Source organism: Rhipicephalus sanguineus, chromosome 7 (genome assembly GCF_013339695.2).
Source record: "Rhipicephalus sanguineus isolate Rsan-2018 chromosome 7, BIME_Rsan_1.4, whole genome shotgun sequence".
Classification (NCBI taxonomy): Eukaryota; Metazoa; Arthropoda; class Arachnida; order Ixodida; family Ixodidae; genus Rhipicephalus; species Rhipicephalus sanguineus.
The window spans coordinates 58830937-58844363 of record NC_051182.1 but is presented as its reverse complement, the minus strand read 5'-3'; the positions used below and the strand labels follow the sequence as shown (position 1 = coordinate 58844363).

Sequence of the window (13427 nt, the reverse complement as noted above, 5' to 3'; positions counted from 1 at the left end):
CCCGGCCACACATACAAAAGGCTAGGCTTTTGCATGCTGCAAGTGCCGGGTTCTATATCGGAAGCCGGAAATGCATCACGGCAGCCATACTTTAAAGACTCTTCGTTCTGCAGTTGAGATAAAAAATAGCCTCGATAATGACTCAGTTTGGTCAGCTGACACAATGTGTGGTGGAATGAGCGAGTTTCTTACAATGCTATTGAATGAGTCTTGCCTACAGCACCACTCAAATTGGAAACCAATGCATTTCAACAGGAAATGATGAAAAGGTGAAGTATCGAGGTCTAGTTCACTAGGTAACAACTCTAAAGCATCAGATAACAACAAAAAAAAAAGGTCTCAATTTCCATTTCCTTCCATACACACACACAGGTGAGACTTGGCTTATCCCTACCTGTTTCACACCAGCAAATTTGCAGCAGACTAAATGGGCAGATGTGTGCCCCAAATGGCATTAGCTCTTTGCACACATGCGATTCTTCAGGATTTTGGCAGAGCATAAGCTTGGAACATCCGTTATGCTATGAGAACCATCTGATGTGCAAGTAGTCGCTGTTAAGTCATTAGAATGAAAATAACACGAACATATGAAACAACAGAGGGAAATCACTGCGTTCGTCGTTTTCGTTACTCTGTGCCTTTCATGCTTTTATATGGTACATACACAAGGGGGGGGGGGGGGTCATTGACTCTTGCAGTTTTGAAGGCTGCGGCAACCTCCAATCTCACACTCGTTTAAAGAGACCCTAAGATGAACCACTACATCGATTTAGACTGATGGCACTACTCTTTCAAAAATATATAACCAATTTCTAAGTGCCCAGTATGGCAATTCGTATGAGATAAAATTGAGGTCTACGTTACATTTTTGAAAGGAGTTTGTCCAAACTGCACTGTCGAAATTTATGACACCGCATTGGGCTAGTGAACTTCTAAATCGCCACTACATGTCTACAATGGACAGACTGTCCCTTTCAGTCTCTGGTTGCTGTTGAGAGCAAACAGTTTCTTTTCTTGCTCAAAGCACAGACACGCTTCAGCTGTTCTTCACACTCGTGAGACTGCTCAAGCATCCGTACTGTGCCCCTGCCGATGGCTCACAGATGTAGAAACAGGCTTGTCCCTTGTAGTTACTCTGAAGAAAGCAAGCACACAAGCACTGTCATCTCGTGTGTGATGCCATCTACTGGCTGCACTGATTCATAGCGAAAACACTCAAATAAAAACACATAAATGCAATAGAGAGCATTTTCATGACGTAACATATGCCTTTTTGTTGTGTGATTCACAGCTTTTTACTGTGCTGGCTGTACTACAAAATGGCAACCTCAATGACGTCAATGCATACCCCATACAAGAAATTTGCAGTTACAAGTGATGCAACAAAAAGCTGCATAGCTGCTTGTTGGGTAAGGCCTACCATCTGCAGTTCCATTCGTTGGAAACATAGTCGCTAATGCATACCTCGCATCTTTAGTGGAGAGCTCTAGTTCGTCAGCAAATTTTTTCCATTAGCATTCCTTTACTGCCAGCATGGAGTTATGGAGTCGCCCTCGATTGGGCACGCCGCGTGTGCTATGTAGGATAATGCTGCCATGTCCTCATTAGGACTGGCTGCTGGCACTCTACGAAATCACCACATGGAAGCCTTCCTGAACATTTCTGTAAATACTTTCAAAATTAAGGAAGTGTTTACAGTTGAAATGATAACCCTGGACTAAAAAGAAAGCTTAGAATTGTTTACAGACGCTCCCTGTTTACAGAACATGTACGGTGAACGCACACTGCACATGGTCGTCAAGACGGCACATCCCCAAAATGGCTTTGAGAGTAAATAACAACACGTCGGTGAAGTTAGCCCATGCTGTTTCATCAAGGAATCAATGCCAAGGTTAAGTGTTTGACAGCAGTGTGGATCAAGACTAGGAATGTTAAGTGCATTTAAGTTAGCGACATTGCGGTTCATGTTACCAAGAAACCATCAGCGTACCTTGATGTTGTCCATCACAGCTGGCAAGAGTTTCTCCTCCACCAACGTCACGGTGCATCCTCCAAATCCTGCACCCGTGAGCCGAGATCCGTACGCTCCGGACTCCAAGCTCAGCTGAGTGAGTTTGTCCAGTTCGGGACAGGAAACCTCGAAGTCGTCTCTGCACGTTCAGGAAGCAATGCCATTTGGTTGTGAAGTAACGTTTTACATGTGAAGCATTTGTTTTTGCCCATTCGGAGCCAAGGTCAAGTGCAAGACTATCCAAGGGTGTAAATTTTTGTCGCTGATGCACACACGCACACCACTACTGCTCTTGCGCCTTCTTGCTTCACTTGCTGGCACGTGCGCATGTGCCAGGAATACATGTGCCTCAGCTATGCAAGAAGCTGCATGCATGGAGTGGCGTAGGCCTATGGTTTGTATGCCCATGTAAACTATCGACCAACAGAACTGTTCCCTGCACAACTAAATGGTAAGACAATAAACAGTACCTGAATATCCTCAGCAAAAGGAATAAGTGTCATCTTCGGCACAATTGCCTTCGTAAAGAGTATGCCTCCTTCTTGGTGTTGGTGTGCGGACACCGGGTGCACATACTGAGGTGTGTGCCCGGTGCACCCGCTTTGTTGTGCCTACTTGGTACCTCACTAGCAAAGTGTACTTCACTGCTACACCAGTTCCATGATTGGCTCACTCTATTCTGTGCGCCAAGTCTGCGTACGGCGCCATAGCAAAGTGGGCCATTCCCGGTGACGGTATAATATAATGGCGTTAAAACTGGGGCTGCTCAGGAACCTCAAGACGTTCGGTACATTTCAATGTCGCCACATGTGCGTAAGCTCCACTAGATCTACAAGCATTGGCGTTTCGTGCTGCAACGATTCCTACAATGCTTCTCATTACGTAGTCTAGTCTGCCAGAATCATTTTTTAAATGTGAACATATTTGACAGAGGTCTGTCTGGCTGGGTGAAAATTCATACGAAAAATAATAAACTTTCCAGCCACTTATATATAGTCCAAAGTTGCTAAAGTTAAACTTTAGCAGTGATGCTACCGAGGACTTCTGATTTGGAGCAATTTTTGGAGCAGCAAAATTTCCGTTTTGGAGCACTTTGGAGCAGCAAAATTTTCATCTTGGAGCACTTTGGAGCAGATAATTTTGCATCTGGGAGCACTTTGGAGCAGCGAATTTTACATCCTGGAGTGCAATACAGAAGAAGCATATTGCATTAACATTCAAGCACCTGAGTATTATTATGGGGCTCTTATGAAGGCTAGAAATATTTCGATTCATTGCAAATCTCATGGAAAAAATCATCTCAGGAGCATAGGCGTGCGCACAGGGGGGGGCAGGGAGAAGGGCGGCCACCCCCCCCTATAATCACCTAAGAGGGGGGGCTCAAAATCTGCCCCGTACATTGACGCTTGCGATAGCAATTATATGGACACTCTCGGCGGATTTTTGCCGTCGCCGTTGCAGTAATTTTCCGTATAAAGTCCAAATTAATAACATCACCACGCGCATTCTAGCCGCGGGTGCTGGCGACGAACGCGGCTGAAGCGGAGATGAAACTAGCCGGACGGGTCTGTCTCCGCCGCACGGACAGTGCATGAGATAACATCTTCCCGCGTGCGGGCCTGCCGTCGATTGCTCATCAAACAGAGAGGAAACGCCCCACCCGTCTTTCGTAAGGAGCATGAAGGGACGCCAGGGGAGCGAAAGGGGGGAGGACCGCATCGTTGAAAGGGCGCGGTCGCTTGCGCGCGCGCTACCTCGAGGCAACAGGAGACGGCTCGTAAACTTGCTGTGCTCTCAATGCTTACTCCGCGTTTAGAGAACTCAGAGCAAGAAAACGCTTCGGTTCCTGGAGGGGCCATATTCCCTTAAACCAGCGTTTGAGTTCCGCGAGATCGGATCCAAAAGAGTTAGCTGCTAGTCTTACTTCGTTTCACAATACAATTTGTTGGTATCGCATTCATTGCTTCGCCCTTAAGCGAAACTGAGTTTTTTTAACCGTTAGCTATTGACCCCCGAAAGCGAGGGGCGGACGTATAACATGGCATAGCCGCTTCACTGTGGGCCGTCAGCGATGGGCCCGCTACTGACAGCTGCGCATTTGCGGCTGCTCCGCCCAGGAGATATTTTGCTAATGAGATGACATTTTTAAAAAAGCAAGTAAAAAATTCGAATTGGAACCCTAGCACGTGAGCTCGAAAGGGCAGGGCCTTTTAGGGGTATATTTACCGCAGAGTGATTACAAACGCGGACGTGCTGGCGGAAGGAATTACGAAAAAGCTGTTCTGGATGAAGGTCCATGGATAAAGTATCTAAGGAAAAGTGTAAACGCGTTTCCACCGTTCGCGTGCTCTTCCATAAACGCGAAGCAAGGAAAATTCGATATTGTCCCATATATCTACTGCGAGTGATCCCAGATTTCATTCCGCGATGTCCGGAAACAGCAGTGACAGACATTTTAGCGGCACTCATGTAGTTATTACTGAACATTGCTTTCCTTACGTGCCGTGCGACGCTTGAAACGAGCTATCAGCAGCGTTTCTGGAACAGACGACGTCCGCCGATGAATCGCCGTCGCACTTTCTCGCTACCGATAGGCCTAGACGTCACGAGCCTCTGCGGAGAGCGCGTTTTGCTGTCGAGCCGACTTGCAGAACAGAAGCTGCGTCGGCACCGTGCATGGCATCGTGGCTTACTCGGAACGCAGGCGCGAGCGCTATTTATTCAGCGGAATAATTCTTGGTCCATGATTGCGGCTTTATTGGCAGCCCCAAGATCGAGCTGCACATGTTCTGACGCGCCGGCGGTGCGATTGCCGGTGATAGACGCCCCCAAACCAGAGACTTTGGCGCAGTTTGGCGTAAATTTCGTCGATATTATCAGGATGGCGCAGTAAATGCAATTTGGCGCACTTTGGCGCAGTTGGCGCAGGAGTGGAATCACTGAACTTTAGTCACCCTTGAGGAAGGGACCGAATAGGTCCCGAAACGTCGGGTCAGTTTATAGTTTTTAAAGTTTAACTTTAGCAACTTTGGACTATAAGTGGCTGGAGAGTTTATTATTTTTCGTACAGAATCATTTTGTGTGTTACACGTAGAACATCTGCTTTTCTTGAGCGATTGCATGGGGTACAAATCATTCAAACGAATATACAGTATTTGGATTTTCTTCAACATGAGTTCAAATTATTTGAAATTTCGAAGTATTTAAAATGAACGAATAGGCATATGTTTGACCACATGTAAGAAGTGGTTTCTGAAGAAGTGGTCTCTGAAGAAGTGGTTTCACTGCAGCCTGGGGTTACTATGCCATGAAGCGCCACCTTTTTTGGAGAAATCCGCACTGCCGCAAAGCCACACTTAGAGGTTAAATCTACAGGGGGGGGGGCAGGGAGGTCAAAATTCAGTCGTTGTTGCGGTTTAACATCCCAAAACCACGGTATAATTATGAGGGACGCCGTAGTGAAGGGCTGCAGAAATTTTGACGACTTGGGGTTCTTTAACATGCACCTAAATCTAAGTACACGGGCCTCAAGCATTTTCGCCTCCATCAGAAATGTGGCCGCCACGGCCAGGATTCGATCCTGCGACCTTCGGTCCAGCAGATGAGCACCATAATCACTAGACCACCACGACGAGTAAGGGAGGGGGGGTCAAAAGCACGCAGGCCGCTGTTCCACATATTCCTATGGCAGCGTGGCCTGCGAACTTTTGACCACACCTGTACAGTGTTGTCCACTGACCGAATAGGTGTATATTCAAATCCTGAACGAATAGGCGGATATTAGTCTGCATGTATACTGCAATACTTCGAAGTGAAATTACAGAAAAAAGTCGCAGAGAATTCCTAAGTATGTTTTTGTGAGATAGCAACATGAAAGTGTTTCTTTTTGCTAGGTTGATGAAGCGCTGGCGGGGTCGTGTTTTATAGTTTTCTTATCAAGAATGAGGCAATGTAGAGGCCGAATTGTATTTATGTACGTGATTTGGTGTAATCAAAGTGTTGTCGACAACACTTTACACGTGATAGGCAAATATGCCATTTCCTCCTCTTTCAACATCTGTGGAAGCCCAACTGATGTGGCGGACAAGGGTATGCTCCCTTCAAGTCCGGAGTTCCAAATCTGCCTTGTAGACGTCAATATATAAGAACATCTGAAATTTTGCATGCTAAAAAGCTTGGGCGTCAGATTTTTCGGACTTCCTGCCCAAATTCCAGGTCCAAAACAGCATTAATTGATCCCCAAACTGCCACATATTTCATCTCCATGTTGGAACCAGCGTTTTTCTTGAGTTAGTACATTTGCGACCGTAGAAGAGCTTGAAAGGCAGCTTTTCTGCAATACGAGGGTGTGACGAGGTGAAGCATATTGAAAATCTGGGGACCACTTCCAAACGTTCGATCGTAACGGAGCTTGAAAGGCAGCTTTGCCGCAATACGGGGGTGTGATGAGGTGAAGCATACTGAAAATCTAGGGACCACTTCCAATCGGACGGTGACTGCCTCTTGTCCAAGTTCGACCGTAAAGGAGCTTGAAAGGCAGCTTTGCCGCAATACGAGAGTGTAATGAGGTGAAGCATATCAAAAATCTGAAGGGGTCACTTTCAATCGGATGTTGACAGTATTTGTCTTTGGGAAGTTCAAATAGTAAAATTTCAGTGCGAATCGAATCGAATAGCAAACACTATTCGAAAAATATTCGCAATTTCTAATATTCGCACACCCCTAGTATTTACTGCATATTATTAAGAAAAATTAGCATTTTTGCCATGACCCTTGCACAATATTTTTAAAGGAGTACTGACATGAATTTTAAAAATTTTCGGGTTGTTGCTCTAAATGAAAGCACGGGTGTCGAGAACCCTAAAAAGAGTGTCGTGGTGCCTGGGGATGCATTGCATGTATTTTTAATACCGCTTCTTTCAACCAGCAGTTTCGGTTTCGGTTTCGAGAGGGCGGCTTCATAGTGACGTGTCAAGTCGGCCCGTGACGTCACGGGCAGACTGCAACCCACGAAATATGCACCTGCTGTCCTTTGCTGTCAGTCGAACGTGGTTCATGATGAGTGAACTGTCGTCCAGTGCCTCCGACAGCGATTTCTGTGATTTAGGCTGCATGCAGAACCCAGACTTCGCAAACCAAGTGAACTGACTTGAAACGTCATAGGGCTCTCCATGCGGGGAAGCTGCCTTGCAGATGCTGGGAGATGAAAACTTTAAAATCAAACTTAAATATTTATACGTGTTTCCCGGATGCGGTGTGGGGAGAGCGTTAACACTACAGGCCAAGGAAACCAAAAACGTCCGTTTTGCTGCACTTCAAAATCGTGTCAGTACTCCTTTAAGGATTGGAACTAAGTATGAGTGAATATCACTTTTTTGGTTTCAAATGAAGCAGCCTTGAATAGTATCAAGATTTGAGTAGCAGTAGGGTTATAAGTGGACGTTACAATTTAAAAATTACTATACTTAGCGCATATAAGCCCATATAACATGCTTTTAAACTTTAAAAAGTATGTACATTTAACCTTGAAGTGTGGCTTCGCGGCAGTGCAGATTTCCCCTGGATGGGTTGTTTCACGGCACAGCAATCAGACGCTGCAGTGAAACCACCTTTACAGGGGGTTATGTGCGGTCAAACGTATAGACGAATTCCACCGGACATACGTCACGGAAATGCGGTGGCGCTGTCGTCGGGCGTATGGTTTCGCGCGGTAGGCAAAAGCCGCCGTGCCTACCGCAGTTGCTGCTGTGTTTTCGCTGGTGCGTGCGCTGTTTGTTGTCGTGCAAAGAAGAAAAAATGGTGTATCGACGAGCAGCGCCATAGTTATTTGCGCCGGAGGGCAGGAGAAGGATGGAATAAGTTTTTTTTTTTTTCATTAGCTGTTTACGAAAAGACCGTCGCAAGAAATGAGCGGCAGCAGTAAAACGCGAGAAATTGTCTCCGACGCCGGCTCATCGGTTATGTTTTGGGGCGGCTTACCCAGCAGAAAGGATTAGCCTTGTCAAGCGGTTGTCATTGTCATGTGCAGCACCGCATTTCTTGGCATAAGCCTTGTGTGGAGGCGTAGCGAGCACGTTCACGTTGTGGATAGCATTGTCATATGTGCGAAGAATTCTGCACGGTTGCCATTGTTGATATAACTTTTTTCCATTGTTGATATAAGTCTTAGACGTGCCAAAAGGGTTTCATTGTACTCGCGTGAACTAAAGTGTGGCTCAGTCATGGCGCATGTGTTTCTTTCTGCTTGGGCATGGTTCATTAACACAGCCGCGACTTCGACTATGCTTTTCCAAATCTTATGCGGCTGCGATGATACACCTGACAAAAGTGTATCGTGCAGGGCTGTTCTGGCCGCGGTGCGCTTCACGGTATGTCCATGTCTGTCAGAATTCACAGAAAAACAACACTCGGGAAACTTGCCGAGTCTGTTTACGGGCTGTACGCATTTCGCGGTCTCGACTTGAGCGTAAGGAGGGAGCCGCGGACCGCGGTTGACAGACCTGACAGTTACGTAGCCGCCTTGCACACAGCATGTAGTTGAAGCATTATCGCAAGCGTGTCACAGATGAAAGTGTCGCCGAGATCGCCCTTGCATTAATTAGTTAAGAAGTTAAAACGTACATGTGTGACCTAGACTGTCGCAACGGCAATGATATTTCGCATATGAGTCACATTCCCGCCGTCAAGCTATCTCATGTTTTGATGAGGTTCTGAGAGCTGGAGCAACACGTCAACACGATGTTCATATCAGAGTCCCTCTTACAGCCACAGCAACTTCCACTTCCTCTGTTGCGGCCACCGCTTGTAAACATGCGGGAGGCGCCCCGACGCGCGGTGCTCGGAGGCGGCTTTTGCAGCTGCTGCGCCAGTTGTCACGTGATCATAGAGGGCGGTAGCGCGCTTCAAGCTGGGCTGGCTGGGCGGAGCCTACGCGCTGTGACGTCGCTACAAGGGCCCTGAATATATCGACGGCGCCTACCGCTGTTTACAAACATGGAGTAGGTCTATGGATATATTCGTTCATTTCGAATACTTCGAAAATTTCGAATAATCTAAATTTGTATCGAAGCGAATTCGAATACTGTAATATTCATTCGAATATTCGAAATGCCCGAATATTCGCCCATCCCTAATGTTCAGGAAAGGCCACGTCGCACCACAGACCAAGCAATGGAACATGAGATGGTATGCATGACTGAAACCAGATAACAGTAATGCGGATTAGGGAGCAAACGAGAGCATCCAATATCATGGTGGGCCTTTACAGGGAGGGCATGGAAAATTAATGGAGGTGTCGAGTGCCAAGACCGGTTTATAAATGAGACACACAAATGTGGGGGACTCCAGATTATCTATGAGTGCCTAGTGTTCTTTAACATGCACCTAAACCTACGTACAGGGATGTTGTTTTATTCCACCCCCGTCAAAATGCAGCTACCGTGGCCGGGAACCTAGCCTGTAGCCTCGTACTCAGCAGTGCAACACCACAACCACTAAACACTCAAACCTCAATATAACGAACACGGATATAACAAAATATCGGTTATAACGAAGTAATTGAAGAATAGTCTTACAATAGATACAGTGTTAGATATATATTTTTATAACAAGTTTTCGGATATGACGAACTTATTTTCATGTAAAAAGTAACTTTGCTATAATGAGGTTTGAGTGTACAATGGGTATAAAGAAAGGGAGATTGGACAGTGTGCCTGGCACATAGCTGTTCATTGAATAGATATACAGAATGGGTGCCATGAGAAGGGAAGCACAGTTGAGGGTTGCAGAGAATTAAGTGGCATGACAAAATGAGAAGATCGACAAGCAGAGGATGTATTCAGCTGATTCTGTAATCGGAGGTTGCTGGTAGATGCCTTGGTCTTGTACAGGAGTTATACAGGTGATGGTAAAATTATGGCTACTGCCATTAGAAGCCACTGCACCTGAGAGACGCGTGGCTGGCATTCATGAGTTCACCCAGGCCCCGGAAGTCGCCCTTTTGGAGCAGTTTGGCCGCTTGGGCCGTGCGCTGGATTTCAGAGATGACGTGCCGAGCCCGCCGGTACTGTTCGGATGTCATTCGTTCCCGGCAGCCTGCAAATAACGAGTGGTGAGCGTGGTGTCAGTAAAACACTAGGAGAAGATGCACTGTCCGTTCAGTAATACGAGCACAGTACTTACTGACATAGCTGATTCTATTTATTTTATTTCGGTGTATGCAATGAATGCAAGTGTTGTGTGGCTAAAAAAAGAAAAAGCTTCCGATAGGACTGGGTTTTGTCTCGCTCCAGCACATGCTTTGCACATTATGACAGTTTCCTTGAGCAAACTTACCGTAAGCTTTTTCAGTAGGAGGCTTGTGGGTTAATATTGAACATTTGGTGTTCATGATGCATGCACAAAAAAACAGGCACAAGAGACTTACATATTTTCTCGCATATAGCCCGCCCCTGCATATAACCCGCACCCCTAACTTTAACTCTAACAAAAGAAAAAAAAAACTATGCATATAACCCCTGCATATAATCCGCACCCCCAATTTTTAAGCACATCTTTCCATTTTTTGGTGCGGGTTATATGCGAGAAAATACGGTATAACTAGCTCATGATTGGCAGCAAGTGCATAGTGACTATGAAAAGTCTCCATAGTTTCACAAAACAAAGAAAGCATCAGTGCACAGCTTTAGAGAATATGGCACATATTAAAGGCATTCATTTTACGACTTGTGTTGCAACGAGAGAGGAGAAAGAAGGCATGAGGAGGAGGCAAGGGCACTAACGAGATTATGTGCCTGTTGGCTAACCGGCATGTTTAGCAGTGGTCATTGGCGAATGGTACCTTCCTACACTCGGGAAAACCTGCAGCGTACCTTCGAGTTCTTCGAGCGAAGCATCTCTCAGGCTCTTGCCGAGGACGGCGCTCGCAGCCTGGCAGCTGTCGCGGCGTTTGGCGTATTCACCACCGGTGAGGGCATGCTTCACTTTAGAGTCGGTCACCAGAATGACCGCGGAGGTCAGGTTGAGGGGTACGTGCTCCAAGGCAAGGGACCTGCGCAGAGGTCATAGTGGTCACTAACATCAGACCCTAAAAAGCACCGCGAATGCATAATCGGATAAGACGAGGAATACCTCACAAGCGTCCGAAGAGGCGTAGGGTGAGGGGGGCATACAGTACAATTCAGTACACAAGATATTGTATGCATATGCGTATTCAGAAATTGTTGCAGAGCAGAGAAATTTCCATGTTACCTAACAATACAGATGTTAGAAAAAAATAATAATAATAACAGTGGAAAAAGTTAACAGATGAACAAAAACGCAGCAGGGAGTTGTATAGCATGACAGTAAGTATTGTAAAAAAGTTTGTAATACCACCAGGATATAATACGCTTGCATTCTTATACAACATATAACATAGACACAAGTACGTGACAATATCCCAACTTATGCGGGATTTTTTTTACGTCTAAAAAGGGTATGCCATGTAAAGTGATACCATACAACTTTTTCACATAAACTGCCCTCAAGTTGGTAATTAAAATGTTAATTAACAAGCATTTATTAAGTGGTCAGCTTAAGTTTAGCAGTGGTAAAGTATTTCTGCCTGAACACAGAGTTAGTCAGTGAAGATGATATGTGCCTGACTGTCATAGCATTTTTATAAAGAATCTATCATCTAAAGCAGGGGTCTGCAACCTTATGAGATGGAGGACCAAGTTCCATGAAGCCGACACAGCAGGGGCCACATTGATAACTGGGCTGGGGGAGGGGGAGGGGGATATGCAGTCAATGAGAAAAAAATTGGCGAACTGGCAATGATGATGTAGAAAACTGGAATAGAAATCATGTTTATTTTCAGTACGTATGTCACAAGGTTGCCATTTATAAACATAGGCTAGAAGCAAGAAAAAAAAAACAACTGTTTTAATGCAAATTTTGGTGCTGAACATTCTGAGCCAACTCCCAAATATATAAATCAAGGTTGTTCACCAACAGACGCAGAAGGTTGTGAAGTTTTTCATCGATTAGTTGGGAGGAGGTGTTCATCGATTAAATGGGGGGGGGGGGGGAGTTCTGACATTTTGCTAGGGGCTGCATAATATTGCCTCACGGGCCGCGGGTTACCGACCCCTGATCTAAAAGAAACGCCCTGTGTGTAGTGCATGCAATATGTTCGTAGTGAGCACGTTTGTGTACATTGCCATAAGACACTTTCCTTTCTGCTCGGTGTCCCTGGCAGTGCTGCCACCACCCAACGATGTGTTAGGCACACGAGGAACTTGTTTCGTTGTCTTCTTCTTGGGAAGTACATGCAGATGGTTCATGAACTAGAAAGGGTGATCCACAGGACTGTCCCATTGACGACAAGGGCCTGGCGCAGTGTGATTCCTCAATCCTACAATGTATTCCATTGGCATGCCACATTAAATGTGTAATTTGCTACCTGGCTTACTGTACTGAAAGTGCAATAAATGCCCTTATGTTTTTAAAGACGATAGTCTTTCTTGGGGAACTTAAACGCAGAAATTTTGGGTCTGTCTGTCGGTCTTTCTGTCTGTCACCCGATTGAGCCACCTGGCCAAAGTTTAACCACTTGCTGAACGCCCAGCCATCTTGAACTGGTGGCGCCGTTCATGCTTGTGAACATTGTCGATCAAGAAGCAAATGTTACGCATATCTGAGGCGCAATATCAATACGTAAGTATTAGGTGGTGTGTTCCTTTACTAGAAAATACATGGATACGTAATTCTAAAGACCCTAGTGTTTCTTAGGCTGCGTGGAAAAATGCTAGTGTTTTTTGGGCTGCACTGCAAATGCGACGCTATGAGCCAGATTCAATTCAACATAGAGAGGAGGAGGACTCATGTAGTAGGGCGGGTAGAAGACTATTGTATTTCGACGACATTTGCAGCAAAGCATGCAGATACGTGGCCATTTTTTTCTTTTTTTTTACTACTTCGTACTATGTCCTTTCTTCCACAAATACGCGAGACCCCACACACTACATGCATGACATATATCACTACTGGCCGATCATAGCAATTCATGCTGAAACCGGCGTATCGCTGCTGTTGTGCTCACCTATCACTGTTTCCAGCGAATGACTTCATCCTCAGGCAGATAAAAAAATTCTTGTGAAGAACGTTCCAACGGCACTTACCAAGTTACCACAGTATGATTGGAGACTCACAGGTAAGCTTTCCATCACACTAAACAAAAATTCGAGCCATAAATATCATTATTCAGCATATTAACAGTCTTTGTTATAAAGAAAGGCAAATTAATGACCACTGTGTTAGGCTGAAGTATCCTGGAAACACAATGTCTCGTTGTGTGTCCTGTCTCATTGCACTACTCACGATGGTTTCTATGTCCAAAAACCAACTAGCCCAACAATCACCTCTTTTAAAATAC

The 13427-nt window shown here is 45.6% G+C and overlaps 1 protein-coding gene across 1 annotated transcript in view; it reads right to left on the bottom strand.

The window, feature by feature from the left end:
* Positions 1 to 563: 563 nt before the first annotated feature.
* LOC119398710 (galactokinase) overlaps positions 564 to 13427 on the bottom strand; it is a 20139-nt gene continuing 7275 nt past the window's right edge. The window contains exons 3-6 of the mRNA XM_037665533.2: positions 10882 to 11060; positions 9955 to 10105; positions 1991 to 2150; positions 564 to 1135 (exon numbers count right to left, since the gene is read on the bottom strand). Of these exons, the coding sequence (XP_037521461.1) occupies positions 1037 to 1135; positions 1991 to 2150; positions 9955 to 10105; positions 10882 to 11060 (589 nt within the window). The 3' untranslated portion in view covers positions 564 to 1036. The remainder of the gene's footprint in view (positions 1136 to 1990; positions 2151 to 9954; positions 10106 to 10881; positions 11061 to 13427) is intronic.